Raw genomic sequence first — 19,028 nt, 5'->3', positions numbered from 1 at the left:
GTCGGTGCATGAATGATGGGCTGACTCGTCCCTTCTGTACTTTAGGGATTAAGAACATAAGAACATAAGAAATAGGAGCAGGAGTAGGCCATCTGGCCCCTCGAGCCTGCCCCGCCATTCAATAAGATCATGGCTGATCTGTCGTGGCTCAGTTCCACTTTCCCGCCCTCTCCCCATAACCCTCAATCCCCTCTCTTATCAAAAACCCATCAACCCGCTTCTTAAAAATATTTAGCGAGGTAGCCTCCACCACTTCAACGGGCAGAGAATTCCAGAGATTCACCACCCTTTGAGTGAAGAAGTTCCTCCTCAACTCCGTTCTGAACCGCCCCCCCTTTATCTTGAGGCTGTGCCCCCTAGTCCTACTGTCTTTTTTGAGCGGGAAGAGTCTTTCCACCTCTATCCTATCCATCCCATTCATCATCTTATACGTCTCAATGAGATCTCCCCTCATTCTTCTAAACTCTAACGAGTACAAGCCTAGTTTATTCAGCCTCTCCTCATAGCTCAACCCCCTCAACTCCGGTATCAGCCTAGTAAACCTCCTCTGCACTCCCTCCAAGGCCAAAATATTCTGTGGTTCTTGGCGAATGGTTCCTTCAGATAACCAGCAGAGAGGCGACGGGCCCAATGGCCTGCTTCGCCGCTGTAACCGTTCCGACAACACGACCGGTTGTTTTGTAAAATAATAAAATCCGCCCTCCCGCCTGGCGCCGCACGGGTTCTCTCTGCCGCGGAACCAGGAGAACAACATTCCTGATGACGGATGGGTGGGCGGAGCCCGGGGGAACAATGGGCAGCGACCATGTTGGGATTCGAGAGAGGGGGGGGGGGTGGTTTCCAGCAGCTGATCGCCTTAAAAACCAAAATAAACATGAGCGAGTAGGGAGACAGCTCAAAAGTCGGGATTCTAAATCTTTCATATCCCATAAAAATGAGGAAGAAATTAGTAAAGAGAGCCCAGCCTGCATCCTACCTCTGAAGTGTTGTATCATCCATTCCCAGTCTTGTGCCTAATTGGGTTGGTCCGGTTGCCATTCATGCTGTTGGGGGGGGAAGACCGATGGCGATGAAGTGATTCACTCCTCCTCCTCAGTAAATACCTCCCCCCGCCCTCCTCCACCGTCTCCCCACCCCCCGAGACGACAAAACCTCCATGACATCCATATACAGATAGAGGAGTCTTTTTTGAAAAAAGACAAACTAGAAACAAAGGGGCCGCGATGTTATCGATGCTGCAGGAGGCGACGGCGGGGAAGGGGCGTTCGGTCCCCGCCTGGAGGAACGTGCGCGCGGAAACATTCAGCCCGTTTGTCAGGTAGAGCTCGCGGATCGGCCGTTAATGGAACGCGATTCGAATGTTCAAACGGGGCTCGCGCCGGGGGGGGGTGGGGCGACCGTTAGTGGCTGACAGGCGACCCTCGCGTTGCCTCTATAGCCAGCGGCACTGCCGGAGCTGGGGGTGGGATTTGTGTGCGTGGATAATAATATATATACTAATGATCGCAGTCCTCGACATTTTTTAAATATTTTGATTTCCGGCACCTTCTTTCCAGTTACATTTTTTTTTGTTTGTCTCTTCTTCTGATAGGAAATAAACTAACTGGCTCTTTTTTTCAAAAAAAACCCCAGTCAAATCCCAACTCTTTGTTCACCCCCCCCCCCCCAACCATCATTTTCTTTTGTCTGAAGGGATTGTCATTTTTTTCAGCATCTCTATCCGTATCTTGGTTTGCCCCTTCAGTAGCGCCAGATATTTGCGTGTTTTTTTTAGTTTTTCCCCATACCCCGCCCCGCCCCTACTTTTCACCCTGCCATGGATCACTTAGGCAATCCTGCCCCACTTTGGATGACCCTGAAGTGGTCCTGCCATACCCCTCCTCTCCCTGGGTTTGGGTGACCATGTGGTGCCCCTGTGGGGGCCGCCCCCCCCACCATCTGACCTGGATAACTCTGGTCCCCGCCCTTGGGTGGTACTGGCTTCCCTACGTATCCGTCTCCATTGGTCCTGTGGTGGCCCTGCATCTCTTTCACCCACCTAGATGACCCTTTGGTGCCCCTGTCTCTGCTTCAGGTGACCCCCTCCATCTCTGGAGACCATGTGGCACCCCTTCCCTCTATCTCTGGCAACACTGGCATTGCTCTACTTCAGCCCTCTGCCCATCTTGTTCCCCCCCCCCCTTGCCTTGCTCAGACCTTTGGCAAACTTGTGGCATCCACCTTTTTTCCCTCCTGCCTCTGATGACACTATGGCATCCCTACCTCTCGTCATGCATGTTGGGTCAACCTGTGGCACCCCTGTTCCCCAACTGCTTTAGGCAACCGTGTGCTGCTGCTCCTGCCACTTCTGTTGCCTCGGGCAACATCCCTGCTGCCCCTCACCTGCCTCAGGTGACTTTACAGCACCCCTGCCCACCCCACACACAGTCGCCTCAGGCAATCTTGTCCCATCACCTGTGTTGGATGGCGTTGTATCACTTGCTGTCTAGCTTCCCTTGACACTCAGGACCCCAGACATGGCTTCTGCTTTCACCCCCTATTGACATAAATCTCCACCCCAATATTTAACACTCCAACACCCTTTCCCTGTTTCACATTAAGTTTTTCTCCAACTGTTAGCTGATATTAGCTTAGATACCAAAATTCCAATAAATACTTAGTCATCATCTTTGATCCTTGCTTCTAATTTTGTCCCCATTTCTTAGCCGCTATCCAGGGCTAGGCATCCTACTTGGTTGACTCTCCAAGCCCATATCCTGTCATTCACTTGATCACCCGATTCCATCCCTGTAATATTATTCATTCCATTCCTTGAACTCGATATCCAAATTGTTGCTCCCTCATTGCAATCATGAACTTTAGCTCATACAAAACCCCCTCTCACTGCTGCCAACTGGTACTCAACAAAGCAATGGTGCTTTATATTTAGTGAATATTAGAAATGCAGAAAAAATATTGCTGACAATGAAAACCCAAATGCATGTAGATCTGATTCTTTAGTATGTGGTTTTATGTTGCTGAATAAGCAGCATTTAACCATCAAAAGGAATTGAAATTCCTACAGTGCAATAGGTAATTATGTGTATAACAAGGTCAGTTTTAAAGGGGCTTTGAACCATCTGTTAGCATATTTTCTATATTTAAGCTTTGAAACCTGAGGTACCTGTTTGTGGAATTGGAGAAGGCTGCACTCTTAAGTGTGCACATGAATACTTAAGGTCTTTGGGCATTGAAAGGAATGGTTTCTTATCTGTGAACCCACTTTTCTTCCTGTGAAATGGTTTTCTTCAAGGATGAAAAATCCCTTGTCTGCAGCTCCTGTACTTCTCTTCATTTCAATCCTGCAACATGAAGATTTAAAAGGAACAATGTGAGCCATATCGGAGCATGTGTAATTTTATAAGTTTCTATGAAAACCCCTCTCACTTTTCTAAATTCCAGTGAATATAATCCTACCTGATTTAGTCTCTCCTCGTATGACAGAGCTGCCATCCCTAAATGGTCATGACCTCTTGTTTGTCTCTCCACAGGTGCTGCCAAAAAATCTTTCAATTTCAGTCTCAAATTTCAATTGTCTCAGCATCTGCAACCATTTGGAGATTGAGTTCCTGATTTCTGTTTCTCTTTGTAGAAAACTATGTTTTGATTTCACTCCTCTGTGGCTTTACTCAAGATTATGCCTGCTTGTTTGGCATTCTCTCACTAGTGGAAACTGTTCTGTGTTGAGCCCTGTTGTTATTGAAAAGACTTATTCCAGTTTTCAAGAAAAGTCACATTGGGACTCAAAACATTAATTCTGTTTCTCTTGCCGCAGACCTACTGAGCTTTGCTGGCTGTTGCGGTTTATTTTGTAACTCCAGTTCTGTGGTATTTTGCTTTCATCTGATTAGATCATCCCTCCATAAGTCTACACAACCTGCCCTCGCAATGGAAATTTTAAGCTTTGGTATCATTTTAGTGAATCTGTATAAGTTTAATTCCAAAGCTACCAAATCTTTTCTGACATGTGGTGCCAAAATTCCAGTTAGAAAGCTCTCACCAAGACTCTGCACAATTGAAGCCAAACTTACTCACTTTCAAAATAATCCATAATTTTTATTATATTGGAAGCTCAGATCGAAGTTAAATAAACTCTGAAGTTGCTCTCAGATTCATTTAGCCTGAATTGGTGTCAAATTTACAGAATTTCTAGTGGGGATCGATGTATCATGAGATAAGAAGTGGGGATATTCACTGGTGATTGCGCATTGTTCATTACCATTCCCAACTCAGGAGCAGTCCATTTTCATATGCAGCAAAACCAGGAAACATTCGAGCTTGGTCTGATAAGTGGAGGGTAACAGTTGTGCCAAGAAATGACCATATCCAAAAGAGAGAATCCAGCCATCTCTGCATGACATTCAAAGACATTACCAACACTTTATTCCCCCACTATCAACATCCTGAACATTACCATTGAACAGAAACTGAACTGGGCGGCACAGTGGATAACACTGCCTCACAGCGCCGGGAATCCGAGTTCGATTCCTGGCTAATGGAGTTTTGCACGCTCTCCCAGTGTCTGCTTGGATTTTCGCCAGGTGCGCCGGTTTCTTCCCACAATCTGAAAGACGTGCTGGTTAGATGCATTGGCCATGCTAAATTCTCTCTGCGTACCCGAACAGATATCGGAATATGGTGACTAGGGGATTTTCACAGTAACTTCATGATGTAAGTTTATTTGTGACAATAAATAAACTTTTAAAAAACTGAATTGGGCTACAAGAGCAGATAAGAGCCTGGGAATTCTATAGTGAGTAACTCCCCTCCTGACTCCATAAAACTTGTCCACCATTTGCCAGGCACAAGTCAGGAGTACGATGGAATGCTATATACTTGTTTGTATGTTTTGGTATCTCCGACAATTAAAGCTGGATTGGCACCCATTACCACCTTAAGTATTCACTCCCTCCACTGATGATGCACAGTGATAGCAGTGTGTATGATCTACAAGATGCCCTGCAGCATCTCAAAGCTTTCTTCAACAGTAACTTCCAAATGCAACACCTCCCACCTAAAAGGGCAAAGGAAGCAGTTGCGTAGAATGGCATTGTCAAATGAGATTAGCTCCAAACCACATACCATCCTTAAATAGAACTGTATTGCTGTTCTTTCACTATTGCTGAGCTCAAATCTTGGAACTGCTTTAACAACATTGTGGGTTTACCTTCAGCGGTTCAAGACTGTGTCTTGCATTTTTGAGAGCAATTGGGCAACAAGTATGCGTTGCCAGCACTGCCCATATCCCAAAAAGATAGTCATAGGGATTTACAGCATGAAAACAGGCTCTTCAGCCCAACTTATTCATGTTTTACCATTAAACTAGTTTTGTCATGGATACAGAATTGGTTGAGTGATTGAAAACAGTAGTGGTTAATGGATGTCATCCTAGCTGGAGGAAGGTCTTTAATGGAATTTCACAGGATTTGGTATTAGGACCCTTGATTTTCCTGATAAATCATGAGGATAGTGTAGAACTTCAAAAAGATGTAGACAACTTGGTGCACAGGGTGAATAGGTGGCCAACATAACTCATTTTGCTAGGAAGAACTTGGAGAGACAAGCTTTGGGGTGGCGGTGGGGTTGGTGGCAGCGGCGGCAGATGGAGTTGTGAGGAGATTGGTTTGGACCTGTACAATAGTTGGCAAAAGTTAGAAGTTTTAATTCCTCTAACTTTTTCTAGGTGACTACTTGTATAACCCTGTTGCAACATTGCAAAGTTTGCCATTTAAATTGCATTTTTTGATGGTTCCCAGCACACAGCAATTGCCGTGCAAACCTTACATGGGAGTTTCTGAGAGGAGTTCTTCAGTGCAGCTTTGGGAATCCTCGCCAATCCACCACTGAGGACCTCAGAAGTTGCGGCCTGTTTCCCCACAGCATGTTCCTCCACCCTTGAGCTTAACAAACTTGGTAGATCTTGACATTCATTGTCACAGTTCAAGGAACTATTTTTGTTTTGATATCAGGTGTAAGAACAAAGAACAAAAAAAAGCCCAGGAAACAGGCCCTTCGGCCCAACGAGCCCGCGCCGCCATCTCAACACCACCAGTCCCCCTCTCCACCCATGACCCTTGTCCAATGTTTTATGGCCATCCACATTGAGGGAAACTAATTTAGGGACAATTTATTACTGCCAATCAGCCTAACAGCACATCTTTGGGGTGTGGGAGGAAACCGGAGCACCCGGAGAAAACCCACACAAGCACGGGGAGAATGCGCAAACTCCCACAGACACTGGCCCAAATCCATGTGTCTGCACAGCAATCAGTGATAGTCACTGATCTGTCGTCTTGCCCAGTATCTGATCCAGTTTAGGCACACACTAACGACATGAAGCACTAGGCCAATCTCGAACAACCAAGAGCAGCCCAAGTACGACCCATGGCGTGTATGCCCCTCGTTGGACACAAGGCGGACCGACTTAAAACCTGTGAATGAAAAGAAAAAAAACATTATTGTACCATATCCATTTACCTTACCAGGGACACCCCAATGCTAATGACCCTTATTTAAAACAATCTCCTATATCCACCCATCTCCAACCCAGTCATGTGCCTGTCTAAGTTACTCTTAAATGACTCTAGTGTGTTTGCCTCCACCACCTTACTTGGCAGAGCATTCCATACCCCCACTACTCTCTGTGTGAAAACCCTCCCTCTAATATCTGTGTTACACCTCTTCCCCCCCTCACCTTGGCCCCTTGTCCTATGTGTCTTTATCATAGGAAATAGCTTACCTCTGTTTACTCTATCTATACCCTTCTTAATCTTATATACCTCTATTAGATCCCCCCCTCAGTCGCCGTCTTTCAAGGGAAAAGAGCCCCAATTTCTTCAATCTTTCCTCATACCCCAGTCCTTCCATACCAGGCAACATCCTGGTAAACCACCTCTGCACTCTCTCCAGAGTCTCCGTGTCCTTCCGGTAGTAAGGCGACCAGTTCTGTACAACTGCAACATTAGACTCCAGCTCTTATATTCTATACCCCGTCCTATAAAAGGCTAACATACCATAGGCTTTCTTCACCACACTCTCCACTTGCACTGCCACCTTCAAAGATGTGCACTTGCACCCCCAGGTCTTGCTGCGATTCTATACTTCTTATGGGCTTACCCTTTATCATATAACTCCCCCCTACATTATTCCAGCTAAAATGCATCACCTCACATTTATCCGGATTAAACGCCATTTGCCATGTATCTGCCCAATTAACCAGTGTATCAATATCCCATTGTATTGCTAGACACTGCTCCTCACTGCCCGCCAATCCAGCCATCTTGGTGTCATGAGCAAATTTGCTGATCACGCAACCTACTCCCTCTTCCAAATCATTTATATACACTACAAAGGGAAGAGGTCCCAGTACTGAGCCCTGCAGCACACCACTAGTGACAGACCTCCAGCTAGAAAAGGACCCCTCCACTACTACTCTCTGACTCCTCTTTGCAACAGTAAAAAGTCTGACAACACCAGGTTTTAGTCCAACCTATTTATTTGATAATATACTCACAAGCTTTCGGGGTTAGCCCCTTCGTCAGGTGAATGGAGAGTTCTGGCCTCAGACAGAGCATATAATATATGTTCTGGCCTCAGACAGAACATATAATATATGCTCTGTTTGAGGCCAGAACTCTCCATTCACCTGATGAAGGGGCTAACCCCGAAAGCTTGTGAGTATATTATCAAATAAATAGGTTGGACTAAAACCTGGTGTTGTCAGACTTTTTACTGTGTTTACACCAGTCCAACGCCGGCATACCCACGTCATGTCCTCTTTGCAAGCCAGTTCTCTACCCATCTAGATACCTGGCCACGTATTCCATGAGCTTTAATCTTCTCTACCAATCTACCATGAGGGACTTTGTCAAACGCCTTACTGAGATCCATATGGACGACATCAACGGCTTGTCCTTTGTCGACCGTTTTTATCACCTCCTCAAAGAATTCCACCAGTAAAGGCTGAGGTTTTAAAAAGACTGTAATGGCTTCTTATTTCATTATAAAAGGTTTTAATTAAAATTAGATATTCAGATAAAGCTGGCAGTTAATTAGCTTAAAAATACATAATTGTGCGTTTAGTTACATATAGTGAGATACAAAACTTTTGCAGAATAGCAGTTGTCTAATATTCTAAATTCCTGCATATGTTTTAGTGATGCTTTCGTGTTACAGATATTTTGTGGGTTAGTACTGTTTATTGCAAACATTTAAATATTTAAGGTGGTAAAAGTAGCCATTTGTCTCAGTATGTCTTTTTTCACTGATCTGAACCCTATTTTGTTGTCCATTTCATTTTTCTAGGAACTTATCTTTTCATATTCCCATACTTTCCTAGTCAACCTTTTGTTCTTCAACCCCTGATAACCCTAAGCTCATCCAAATCTTTTCTGCTCTTATCCTTCTCCAAGTTCTCTCACTTGTGTACTTGCTGAATTTCATTGGCAACAGAGAAATTAGGAGCAGGAGCTGGCCATTCGGTCCTATGAGCTTGCTCTGCTATTCATTACGATCATGGCTGACTCTCTATTTCAGTGCCAATTCTATAGCCCATGATGCTACTGAAATCTGAAAAAACTTTATCTCTTCCTTGAATACTGGTGTCTTGGCCTTCACAGCCTTCTGTGGCAGAGAAATCTACAGATTTACTATCCTTTGAGTGAAGATCTGGGCAGATTATGACAGGTTTACCTAAGGTCAAGAAAAATTTTTCCTGTCAACACACAGTACAAAGACTAGAGGACATGGATTTAAAGCCCTAAAGAAGGATGGTGCGAGGAACTTTTTTTTAAATAGTGGTAATGGCCTTGCTATCTGAGAGTGGTGGAAGTGGACACCGTCAATTACGTCAAAAGAAAATTGCATGAACACTTAAAGGGAAACAAGATGGTGAGGCTACAGGGCTATAGTAGGGGAAGGGGACTGATTTGATTGCTGTACGCAAAGCTGACATGCATTTGATGGGTTGAATGTCATTTGTGTTGTAGTGATTCTGGCTTTGAGGAAACATGATTGAGATGAAAAATGTATTGACTGAAGCAGAAAATTTTATATTGGGTATATAAAATTTGGCAAGGCTGAAAAGCCAAAATGTTATCTCTACTAGTCAGAGATTTTTGTTTTGTAATATTTGGAGACCGGATAGATTGCACATTTTAGATTGAATTTTTTTTATCTGTTTGATTTTTGAAGCTTTCTGAAATAAGACATGTGATTTGCATGCATGTATTTCATATTTCTTCTGGAGGTATTTATTAAGTCATTGGATTCTATGCTTCATGCTGGATCAAAGTGCACTATAAAAATAGGCAACCGTGATTACAGAGTAAGCTAACATCTTTCAGTATTGAATGCAAACTGAGCCAGTGCAAATTTTAAGCTTGTCATTAAGCTAACACTGAACCAGGAATTAGAAATTAGAAAACCGGATCAGAGAGGTTTTTAAACATTGGAAATATTTGATGCTGGAGGAGGGGAAGGGGGCAGGAGGAGGGGCAATGAAAATACTTATGCTCTTAATGTAGCAATTTCACATTTGAGGAAAAATAAATCAGACAGAAGTTGTTGGAAAAATGATTGAGCTCACAGAATTAAAAGAAACTGGAGTTTCTGGTGAAAACTAGTTATTTTTTGCCATGAGTTCAATGTACTCTCTTTTTCATAGCTTTCAGAACTTAAGGTATGTATGGAGTTGAATATGCAGGCCAGGCAAACATTAAGTACTTTGTTTGTTAAGAAGATAGATTGTTTGTGTTGCCATGGTGGAGGTTGGAGTGTCTTTATGTTCAGATTTATTTCCATTTCATTGTGAGCCACCTAATGTTTAACTTTTCATAATCTCCTGATGACCTCTGCGCTACCTGTAATTTCAGTGAATGTAATTGGATTGTTTAATGGATAGAAGCAGTGATTTAATTTCACATAATGCTGCATGTTCTATTTTCTGTGTGTCTGAGCCAGGATGGAAATGTTCCTGCCTTATTTAACTATAATTCCCTTATTTCTCAGGAATTGCTATAGACGTTGTAATTTGAACTGAGGACTGGAATCCTCTTTGGTACATTCTACTAATAGCCAGTCTGTTAACATTCAGACAGACGAGCTTAATGCTTTTTAACATGTCTGATGAGCAAATTTGAAAGCTTGTGTACAAGTAGGTCATTGCATAGTATTAATTTCTATTAATTGTTGCAATCTTTTCTTTAAACATATACCATTCTTTGTTGTAAAAGTATTATAATGGAATTTGCCAAGTTCCTTTGGTATCTTTCAAGTAAGCATGTATGCCTTGTGGCATAAGTCTGCAGCAAATGAAGTTGTAACAACAGCACCATCTTACTTATAAAGCCCTTCTAAAGTCATAAATGACCTATGATGCTTATGAAACGAAATATAATGAGCTACATGAGGTATGCGTCAACTTGGTCAAAGAGGAGTGCCTTAAAGAAGGACAACTAAATGGGTGGAGAGATACAAGAAGGTATTGTTGCAGCCTGTCCATCAATGTTGGAGCAATTAAAACTTGAAATGTGCACGAGGTTAGAATTAGAAGACTGCAGGAATCTCAAAAGGTTTTGGTACTGGAGGGGATTATGGAGAATGGGAGGGGGCGAGAATGGAGGGACTTGAAAATGGGGATGAGAATTTAAAAATAAGATGTTGTTTGACAAGGTGTCAATGTCGGTCAGCGAGCACAGAGATGATAGGGGAATGGGATTTTGTGCAAGTTAATATGTGGGTGCGAGTTTATACATGGGCTGTAGAATTTTGGGTGACCTCAGGTTTCTGAATGGGATGGTGTAGGTGATCAGCCAGGAGAGTGTTAATAATGGTTCAGTTTAGAATTAAGCTAGTTGACTTGTTGAAGATTGCAGTAAAATTTCAGCCCATAGCTGAAAATGACATGAGTATATCTGTTCCTGATTTAACCTTATGGAAAAATTATGTTGCTTTCTACTTGATTCATTTAACTTCAGTGTTCACCATGATTTTACTTTTCTGGAACATCAATATGTATTACTTTGTACAATAGTGATTTAATTTATTGTCACATGTACTGGGATACAGTGCAAAGTATTGTTTCTTATGTGCTACACAGGCAAAACATGCTGTTTGTAAAGGACATGGGGGGAAAGGATAGGATGCAGAATATTGTTATAGTTACAGGTCGGGTGAAGGGAAAAATCAGCTTAACATATGATAGGACCATTCAAAAGTCTGATGACAGCAGAGAAGCTGTTCTTGAGTCTGTTGGTTTGTGTTTTCAGACTTTGTATCTTTCTCCTGACAGAAAAAAGAGTACATCTGGAACACGTGGGATCCTTGATTATGCTGGCTGCTTTTCTGAGGCATTGGGATGTGTAGATGGAGTCAGTGGATGGGAAGTTTACATGATGGACTGGGCTACGTTCACAAACCTTTGTAGTTTCTAGCAGTCTTGGTCAGAGCAAGAGCCATACCAAGCTTTGATACAACTGGATAGGATGCCTTCTATTGTGCATTTGTAAAAACTGGTGAGTGGACATGCCAAATTTCCTTCGACTTTGCAGAAAATAGAGGCGTTGGAGAGCTAACTGTCGCGTTGGTGTGGAGTGTCCAGGATAGGTTGTTGGTGATCTGAACATCTAGAAACTTGAAGCTCTCGACCATCTCCACTTCGCCATTGACGTTGGCAGGGGCGTGCCCTCCACTGTGTCCTACAGTCGATGACTAGCTCCTTCATGTTACTGACATTGAGAGAGACATTATTGTCATGACACCATTTCACCAAGTTCTCTCTCTGTCTCTCTCTTGTTTCCAACCCTGTCTTGTCATTGTTTGAGATCTGACCCACTACAGTGGTGTCACCAGCAAACTTGAAAATGCAATTGGAGTAGAATTTGGCTACATAGTCAGAAGTGTATAAAGGGTACATAAGAGGCAGAGGAGACAGCCTTGTGGGCTCTCGGTGTTGAGGATAATCATGGAGAAGATGCCATTACCTAGCCTTATTGATTGCGGTCAATGGTTAGGAAGTCCAGGATCTAGTCACAGAAGGAGGAGCCAAGCTCTAGGAGACAGAATTTGGAGATGAGTTTTGGGATAAAGATATTGAAAGCTGAGCTGTAGTCAATAAATAGAGTCTGACATAAATGTCCTTGTTATCCAGGTGTTCCAGGGTTGAGTGTAGGGCCAGGAGATGGCATCTGTTGAAGTGATCGGCGAACTGTAGTGGGCCTAGGCAATCTGGAAGACTGGAGTTGGTGTGCCATGACTAACCTTTTGAAGCTATAATGATCTAGAGATTGTAGCTGACTGATAACGAGAACAATTAAAAATCCTTCCACCTAGATAAGGTTGTTAAGAAGGCATACGGTGTCTTGGCGTTTATTGGTAGGGGGATTGAATTTAGGAGTCGCAGCGTCATGTTGCAACTGTACACAACTCTGGTGCGGCCGCACTTGGAGTACTGTGTGCAGTTCTGGTCCCCACATTACAGGAAGGATGTGGAGGCTTTGGAGAGGGTGCAGAGGAGGTTTACCAGGATGTTGCCTGGTATGGAGGGGAGGTCCTATGAGGAGAGACTGAGGGATTTGAGGTTGTTTTCGCTAGAAAGAAGGCGGCTAAGAGGGGATCTTATTGAAACATATAAGATGATTAGAGGTTTAGATAGGGTGGATAGTGATAGCCTTTTTCCTTGGATGGAGAAAGCTAGCACGAGGGGGCATGGCTTTAAATTAAGGGGGGGTAGTTATAGGACGGATGTCAGGGGTAGGTTCTTTACCCAGAGGGTGGTGAGGGATTGGAATGCCCTGCCTGCTGGAGTTGTAAATGCGCCTAGTTTGGGGGTGTTTAAGAGATCTGTGGATAGGTTTATGGACGAAAAGGGATTGGTTTAGATTAGTGGGTCATTGTTTTTGTAACTGGTCGGCGCAACATCGTGGGCCGAAGGGCCTGTTCTGCGCTGTTATGTTCTATGTGCTATTTCTAAGCTTAAACATGTAGTAAAGTTCAAACTCTTGTATTAGAAAGATACTGGAATTAAATATTTGCTTAAGATTTTCAATTTGCATTCCTTAATTTATTTAATCAGTATCTTGAATATAAATTAGATGTTGCATTGTCAGTCCTGTAGTAAGCAGATTAGCCACTTCCATCTAGAAGCACAAAGGTAGCAGATGCATGGGAGCACCACCACCTGCAAGTTTCCCCCCTAGCCACTCACCATCCTGTCTTAGAAATATATTGCTGTTCCTTCACTGTCACTGGGTCAAAATCTGGAATCCCCTCCCGACAGCATTGTGGTTCAACCCGCATCATGTGGACTGCAGCCTTTCAAGAAGGCAGCTCACCACCACCAGCATCTCAATGGCAGCTAGGAATAAGAACATAAGAAATAGGAGCAGGAGTAGGCTTTCGAGCCTGCCTCACCGTTTAATAAGATCATGGCTGATCTGAAGTGGATCAGTTCCACTTACCCGCCTGCTCCCCACAACCCTTAATTCCCTTATCTATCAGAAATCTATCTACCTGTGACTTAAACATATTCAACGAGATAGCCTCCACCACTTCAATGGGCAGAGAATTCCAGAGATTCACCACCCTCTGAGAGAAGAAATTCCTCCTCAGCTTTGTTCTAAACTGCCCCCCTCTTATTTTGAGGCTGTGCCCTCTAGTTCTGGTTTCCTTTCTAAGTGGAAAGAATCGCTCTACCTCTACCCTATCTAGCCCCTTCATTATTTTGTAAGTCTCTAAGATGCCCCCTCAGCCTTCTAAACTCTGAGTACAGGCCCAGTCTATTCAATCTCTCCTCATAAGCTAACCCCCTCATCTCCAGTATCAGCCTGGTGAACCTTCTCTCTACTCCCTCCAAGGCCAATGTATCCTTGCGCAAATAAGGGGACCAAGACTGCACGCAGTACTCCAGTTGCGGCCTCACTAGTGCCTTGTATAGTTGCAGCAAGACCTCCCTGCATTTGTATTCTATCCCTCTTGCGATAAAGGCCAACATCCATTCGCCTTCTTGATCACCTGCTGCACCTGCAGGCTGAGTTTTTGCGATTTGTGCACAAGAACCCCCCCAGGTCCCTCTGCACAGTAGCATGCTGCAACTTTTCACCATTTAAATAATAATCCCTCCTACTATTATTCCTTCCAAAGTGGATAACCTCACATTTGCTAATGTTATACTCCATCTGCCAGGTCCTCGCCCGCTCACTCAGCCTATCCAGATCTCTCTGCAGACTTTCTGCGTCCTCCACGCAATTTGCTTTTCCACTCATCTTTGTGTCATCAACAAATTTTGTTACCCTACACTCAGCCCCCTCCTCCAGATTGTTTAGGTAAATGGTAAACAGTTGAGGCCCCAGCAGTGATCCCTGCAGCTAATGGACAATAAGTGCTTGCCAGCCAAGAATGGGGACCAGACGTGATGGGCCTCACCAGCAGAACTGAAGGCCATTGAAGGGCCAATGACAGTGAAGAACAGTGATATGTTCCCAACCTGGCTTGAGGGACTCTGCCACCCTGCATTGGGGATTGGTGGGGAGGGAGTTGCTGGGCCATCGACTGGGTCCATTGGCCTGAGGAGGGGGGAGATTGGGTTGGGGATAAGGAGTTGCGGGAGTAGATTGTTCCGGGTGGGTAGGAGAATCACGATAGGTCGAGGTAGTTTGAGATGGGGGAGATGCTTTGGTTGAGGCTATTTGGAGCTGCAGAGCCTGAGTGACAGGCGCCTTTGGTAGAGACCTGCATGTGCGCAATTGTGCCATCTGCTGCTCTCAGCCAACGTTCTTGAGATTTAAGCTCCATCCCTTCCCCCTAAAGGCGAGTGGATAAGATAGCAGATTTGGACTTGCCCAAAAAACGATCAGAACGTAAGAACTAGGAGCAGGAGTAGGCCATCTGGCTCCTCAAGCCTGCTCCGCCGTTCAGTAAGATCATGGATGATCTTTTCGTGCACTCAGCCGCACTTAACCCGCCTGCTCACCATAACCCTCAATAGCTTTACTGTTCAAACATTTATCTGTCCTTGCCTTAAAAACATTCAATGAGATAGCCTCAGATGCTTCACTGGGCAGGGAATTGCATAGATTCACAATCCTTTGTGAAGAAGTTCCTCCTCAACTTAGTCCTGAATCTGCTCCCCCTTATTTTGAGGTCATGCCTCCTAGTTCTATTTTCACCCGCCAGTAGAAACAACTCCCTTGCTTCTATTTTATCTTTTCCCTTCATAATCTTATGTTTCTATAAGATTTCCCCCCCATTCTTCTGAATTCCAATGAGTATAGCCCCAGTCTACTCAGTCTCCCCTCATAAACCAACCCTCTCATTCCAGAATCAACCTCGTGAATTTACTCTTTTGAAATTCTCCCCTTTTCACCCTCATCCTGGACTTAGAATTTTTTTTCGTAAGATCGCCCACTTGGTGTTTAGCTTTTCAACTGGTGGTCACAACTGGATTGTGGCTGTGAAATTGTGTGAGAGCCAGTTGAAAAGGCTGAAATCTGAAGACTGTCGAGAACCGAGGCAAGGTGTTTCTACAGGCGTCTAGCTTTTTGGTGAAACCATATCCATGGAGATTAGTAAAGTCGTTGATGGAGGCTACATGATGCTGCAATTCTGCATGAAGGAGAAGAGTTAAACATTACTTGAGAGTTGTGAAGGAAGCACATTGACAACTAGAAGTGGCACCATATGAATCAGGGAAATGTCCTGTAGACCTGAGAGACTTATCTTTGCATCGGCTATTTAAAGTGTAATTTGTGCTTTCTGTGGAATACAATTTGTCCATTAATGTTTAATTTGTTTAAATAATTACAATATAAGTTTTTCAATAAGTGGAATTGAAGAAGTCCTCTGGAAATGCCCACTACATTTCATTGGTTATACAATAAGATGTCAAATTCTAGCCTGTGGAAATTAGCAAATGGGTTGGAACATGGTTTGGAAGGGTCTATAGGACTCTTAAATCGGCCTCACAGATGGAGGATGTGGTCAGGAAGGCGTATGGTGTACTGGCCTTCATTAATTGAGGGATTGAGTTTAGGAGTCGGGAGGTAATGCTGCAACTTTATAAGACCCTTGTCAGACCCCACTTGGAGTACTGTGTGCAGTTCTGGTCGCCTCATTACAGGGAGGATGTGGAAGCTAGTGAGAGGGTGCAGAGGAGATTTACAAGGATGTTGCCTGGATTGGGAGGCATGCCTTATGAGGATAGGTTGAGGGAGCTAGGTCTCTTCTCCCTGGAGAGACAAAGGCTGAGAGGCGACCTGATAGAGGTTTATAAAATGTTGAGAGGAATAGATAGGGTGGATTCTCAGAGGCCATTTCCCAGGGCTGAAATGGTCGCTTCGAGAGGACACAGGTTTAAGGTTCTGGGGAGCAAGTACAGGGGAGATGTCGGGTAAGTTTGTCAGTCAGGGTGGTGAGTGAGTGGACTCAGCTGCCGTTGGTGGTGGTAGAGGCGAACTCACTGGGGTCTTTTAAGAGACTTCTGGATGAGTACATGGAATTTAATGTGATTGGGAGTTACAGATAGTTCTGTGGCCTGGTAGATATGGATATGACCGGTGCAACTTGTGGGCCAAAGGACCTGTTTGTGCTGTAGTGTTCTGTGTTCTATGACTTTATTTTTAAATTTTTGACAGCTTTGAAGCATTTGATGCCTCAACTCTTTTTGTTAAGGTTTGCATAAGTTATGACCACTTTTGTTCCTGTACAATGACGAGAGTATGAGTTTACATTTTTTTACTATTAAATAGGAAATAAAAATATGACCTATGATTTCAACTATTTTCTGTCTCATAGCTGCAGTCGTCTTCGACAAGTTCAAGCCATCCTGAATTACAGCAACAAGCCAAAATCTGATGGAATTCTCTGCATTCTGGGTATGTTTTGGTTCTTGGAGTACTTGTAATTGAGCTTTGACCATAATGATGTAGCTATTTCCTTGTCAAGTAAATTGGCTAAATGTACATTTTCCCTGGCAATAAATATGTTAAAAACTTACTTCAGTTAAGTATTCCAAGCACATTTTTGGATTAAAAAATTTCCAAAAAATTTGTCTCTTCCCAACATTCAGTTGAGATGAAAAAAAGTAGGTGTCCTACTCTGTAGAGTAGATTTTCTTTCGTACTTGTTTCTCATTTCAATTTGCTCCTTTCTGTAGTTCTGCGTGATGAGTGCCTTCCCAGTTCTGATCTTTGTATCCTGGTCTGTCCCACCAGTAGTACGTACAACACAGCCCAAATAAGTAAAAGACGTTACTTCATCCAGCCCCTTATCTTAATGGAGTTGTTGTCCCTGGTGTTTATCTGCATTATCTTTATTTTCTCAATATTGATGTTAAGGCCAACCTTGGCTGATATTTGCGTCAAGTGTCAGGTTTTATGTCGTGTAAAAATAAAGCCCAGTCACCTGCAAAGTCTAAATCTTTCAGCTGCTTTGTGAGGATTCATTGTATGCCATTTCTTCTGTCTGATGTTGTTTGTCTCAAAATCCAATCATTTGTGAGCAAATTAGGAAGAGTGACATCAAACAGCCTTGTCTCGCACCAGTTTGTACATTGAATTTAACAGAGAAGGTTTTTCTATGCAAGACCAGACAGTTCATTCCATCATAATTATTCTTCATGAAGGAGATATTTTGCCTAGAGTGCCATAACTCTCCAAAAACTTCCATAGCAAGTTTGGTCAATGCTGTTGAATGCCTTCTCTTGGTGTACAAAATTAATGTAGATTGAGTTCCATTCCAATTATTGTTCTATAGGGTTGCTATTTGATTCACGTAAGATCTTCCTTGGGTGAAATCCGGCCTGATTGTCTCTTTAAAATATGTTCTACTGCCCCTTTCATTCTATCCAGTAAGGTGTGGTTCAATACAGGCACAAAGGAGCAAATGGCTTGAGCAAGATTTGGCATTCTCCAAATCTGGAAATCGAGAGATAACCAAGGCCACAAAGCTAAAGATATTCAACTCCAACCTAATCAATTCTCCTTCATGGCTCCAAAACATGGAGAACCACCAAAACAATGTTGATGAAAATCCAATCTTCATCAACAGATGCCTCAGAAGCATTCTTGGGGTACGTTGGCCAAACTCATGGAACAAACTCATGGTGTCTTGTCAAAGGCCTTACTAAAGTCCATGTAGACAACATAAACTGCACTGCCCTCAGCTGCCTTTTTGGTTCCCTCTTCAAAAAACTCAGTCAAATTTGTGAGACATGATTTCCCACTCTCAAAGCCATGCTGACTGTCCCTAATCAGTCCTTGCGTCTCTAAGTGTCTGTTTCCCCTCACTTTATCATGCAACTTATCTAGCTAACTAACCCTTCTGTTAAAAATCTCATTAATGCCTTTTATTCTCAACGAAGGCCACTTAAAGTGCTCCATTTTAGTCTCTGTCTGACTGTTTGCATTGTACTGATGTGACCTTTTCAAGCTGGCTTGTTTTTGGCAGTCTGCCAGGTTTCTTGGAGACCGATTGAGCCTCCTGTTATTTCTGCCACTTCCCATCCCATCTGTGGGCCTGCATATGTCCCACTGCTCTGTTGCTCTGATATGCTTTTTCTTCTTCTGAAATAAAGTCACCACAGCTCAGGCGAGGGGCAAGGTTGAAAAGGCAGGGCTTTTGTGAATAACCTCAGCTGATATGGAAATTGAACTCATGCTGTTGACTTCGCTTGGTATCATGAACCAGCTGTCCAACTAACTGAGCTAAAGCAGCCCTCATTTTCTTCTGTTCTTGTGGTGTTGGAAGTTTATTGCTATGCGTTCACTTTCTCTTTTGTTCTTTATGGAATGTGGGCAATCCACACGTTTGTTGCCTGAGTGATTTGCTAGGCTACTTCAGAAGGCAAATAAAAGTCAACCCCATTACTGTGGATCAGAATTGTCATGTGGGTCAGACTCGGTAAGAATGGCAGATTTCCTTTTCTAAGAAACGTTAATGAACTGGATGGATTTTTATGACAATCCATCATGGTTTGTCATGATCACCATTACTGA

General features: G+C 43.5%; 1 protein-coding gene across 3 annotated transcripts in view; it reads left to right on the top strand.

Annotated features, from left to right (window-relative positions):
- The first annotated feature begins 1,121 nt into the window (after window positions 1-1,121).
- Window positions 1,122-19,028, top strand: part of dnaaf9 (dynein axonemal assembly factor 9) — a 172,253-nt gene continuing 154,346 nt past the window's right edge. For 2 of the 3 annotated variants that reach the window (XM_080194312.1, XM_080194221.1), the window contains exons 1-2: window positions 1,122-1,318; window positions 16,828-16,907. In XM_080194312.1, coding sequence (XP_080050438.1) covers window positions 1,224-1,318; window positions 16,828-16,907 — 175 coding nt within the window. In that variant the 5' untranslated portion in view covers window positions 1,122-1,223. Of the gene's footprint in view, window positions 1,319-16,827; window positions 16,908-18,907; window positions 18,934-19,028 lie in introns of those variants that run through there. The other variant, XM_080194405.1, reaches the window with a different exon arrangement.

This window comes from Carcharhinus amblyrhynchos, chromosome 1 (genome assembly GCF_965287045.1).
Source record: "Carcharhinus amblyrhynchos chromosome 1, sCarAmb.v2.hapA, whole genome shotgun sequence".
Classification (NCBI taxonomy): domain Eukaryota; kingdom Metazoa; phylum Chordata; class Chondrichthyes; order Carcharhiniformes; family Carcharhinidae; genus Carcharhinus; species Carcharhinus amblyrhynchos.
Note: the sequence above shows the minus strand (reverse complement) of the source record. Positions and strands in the feature narration are given on the sequence as shown.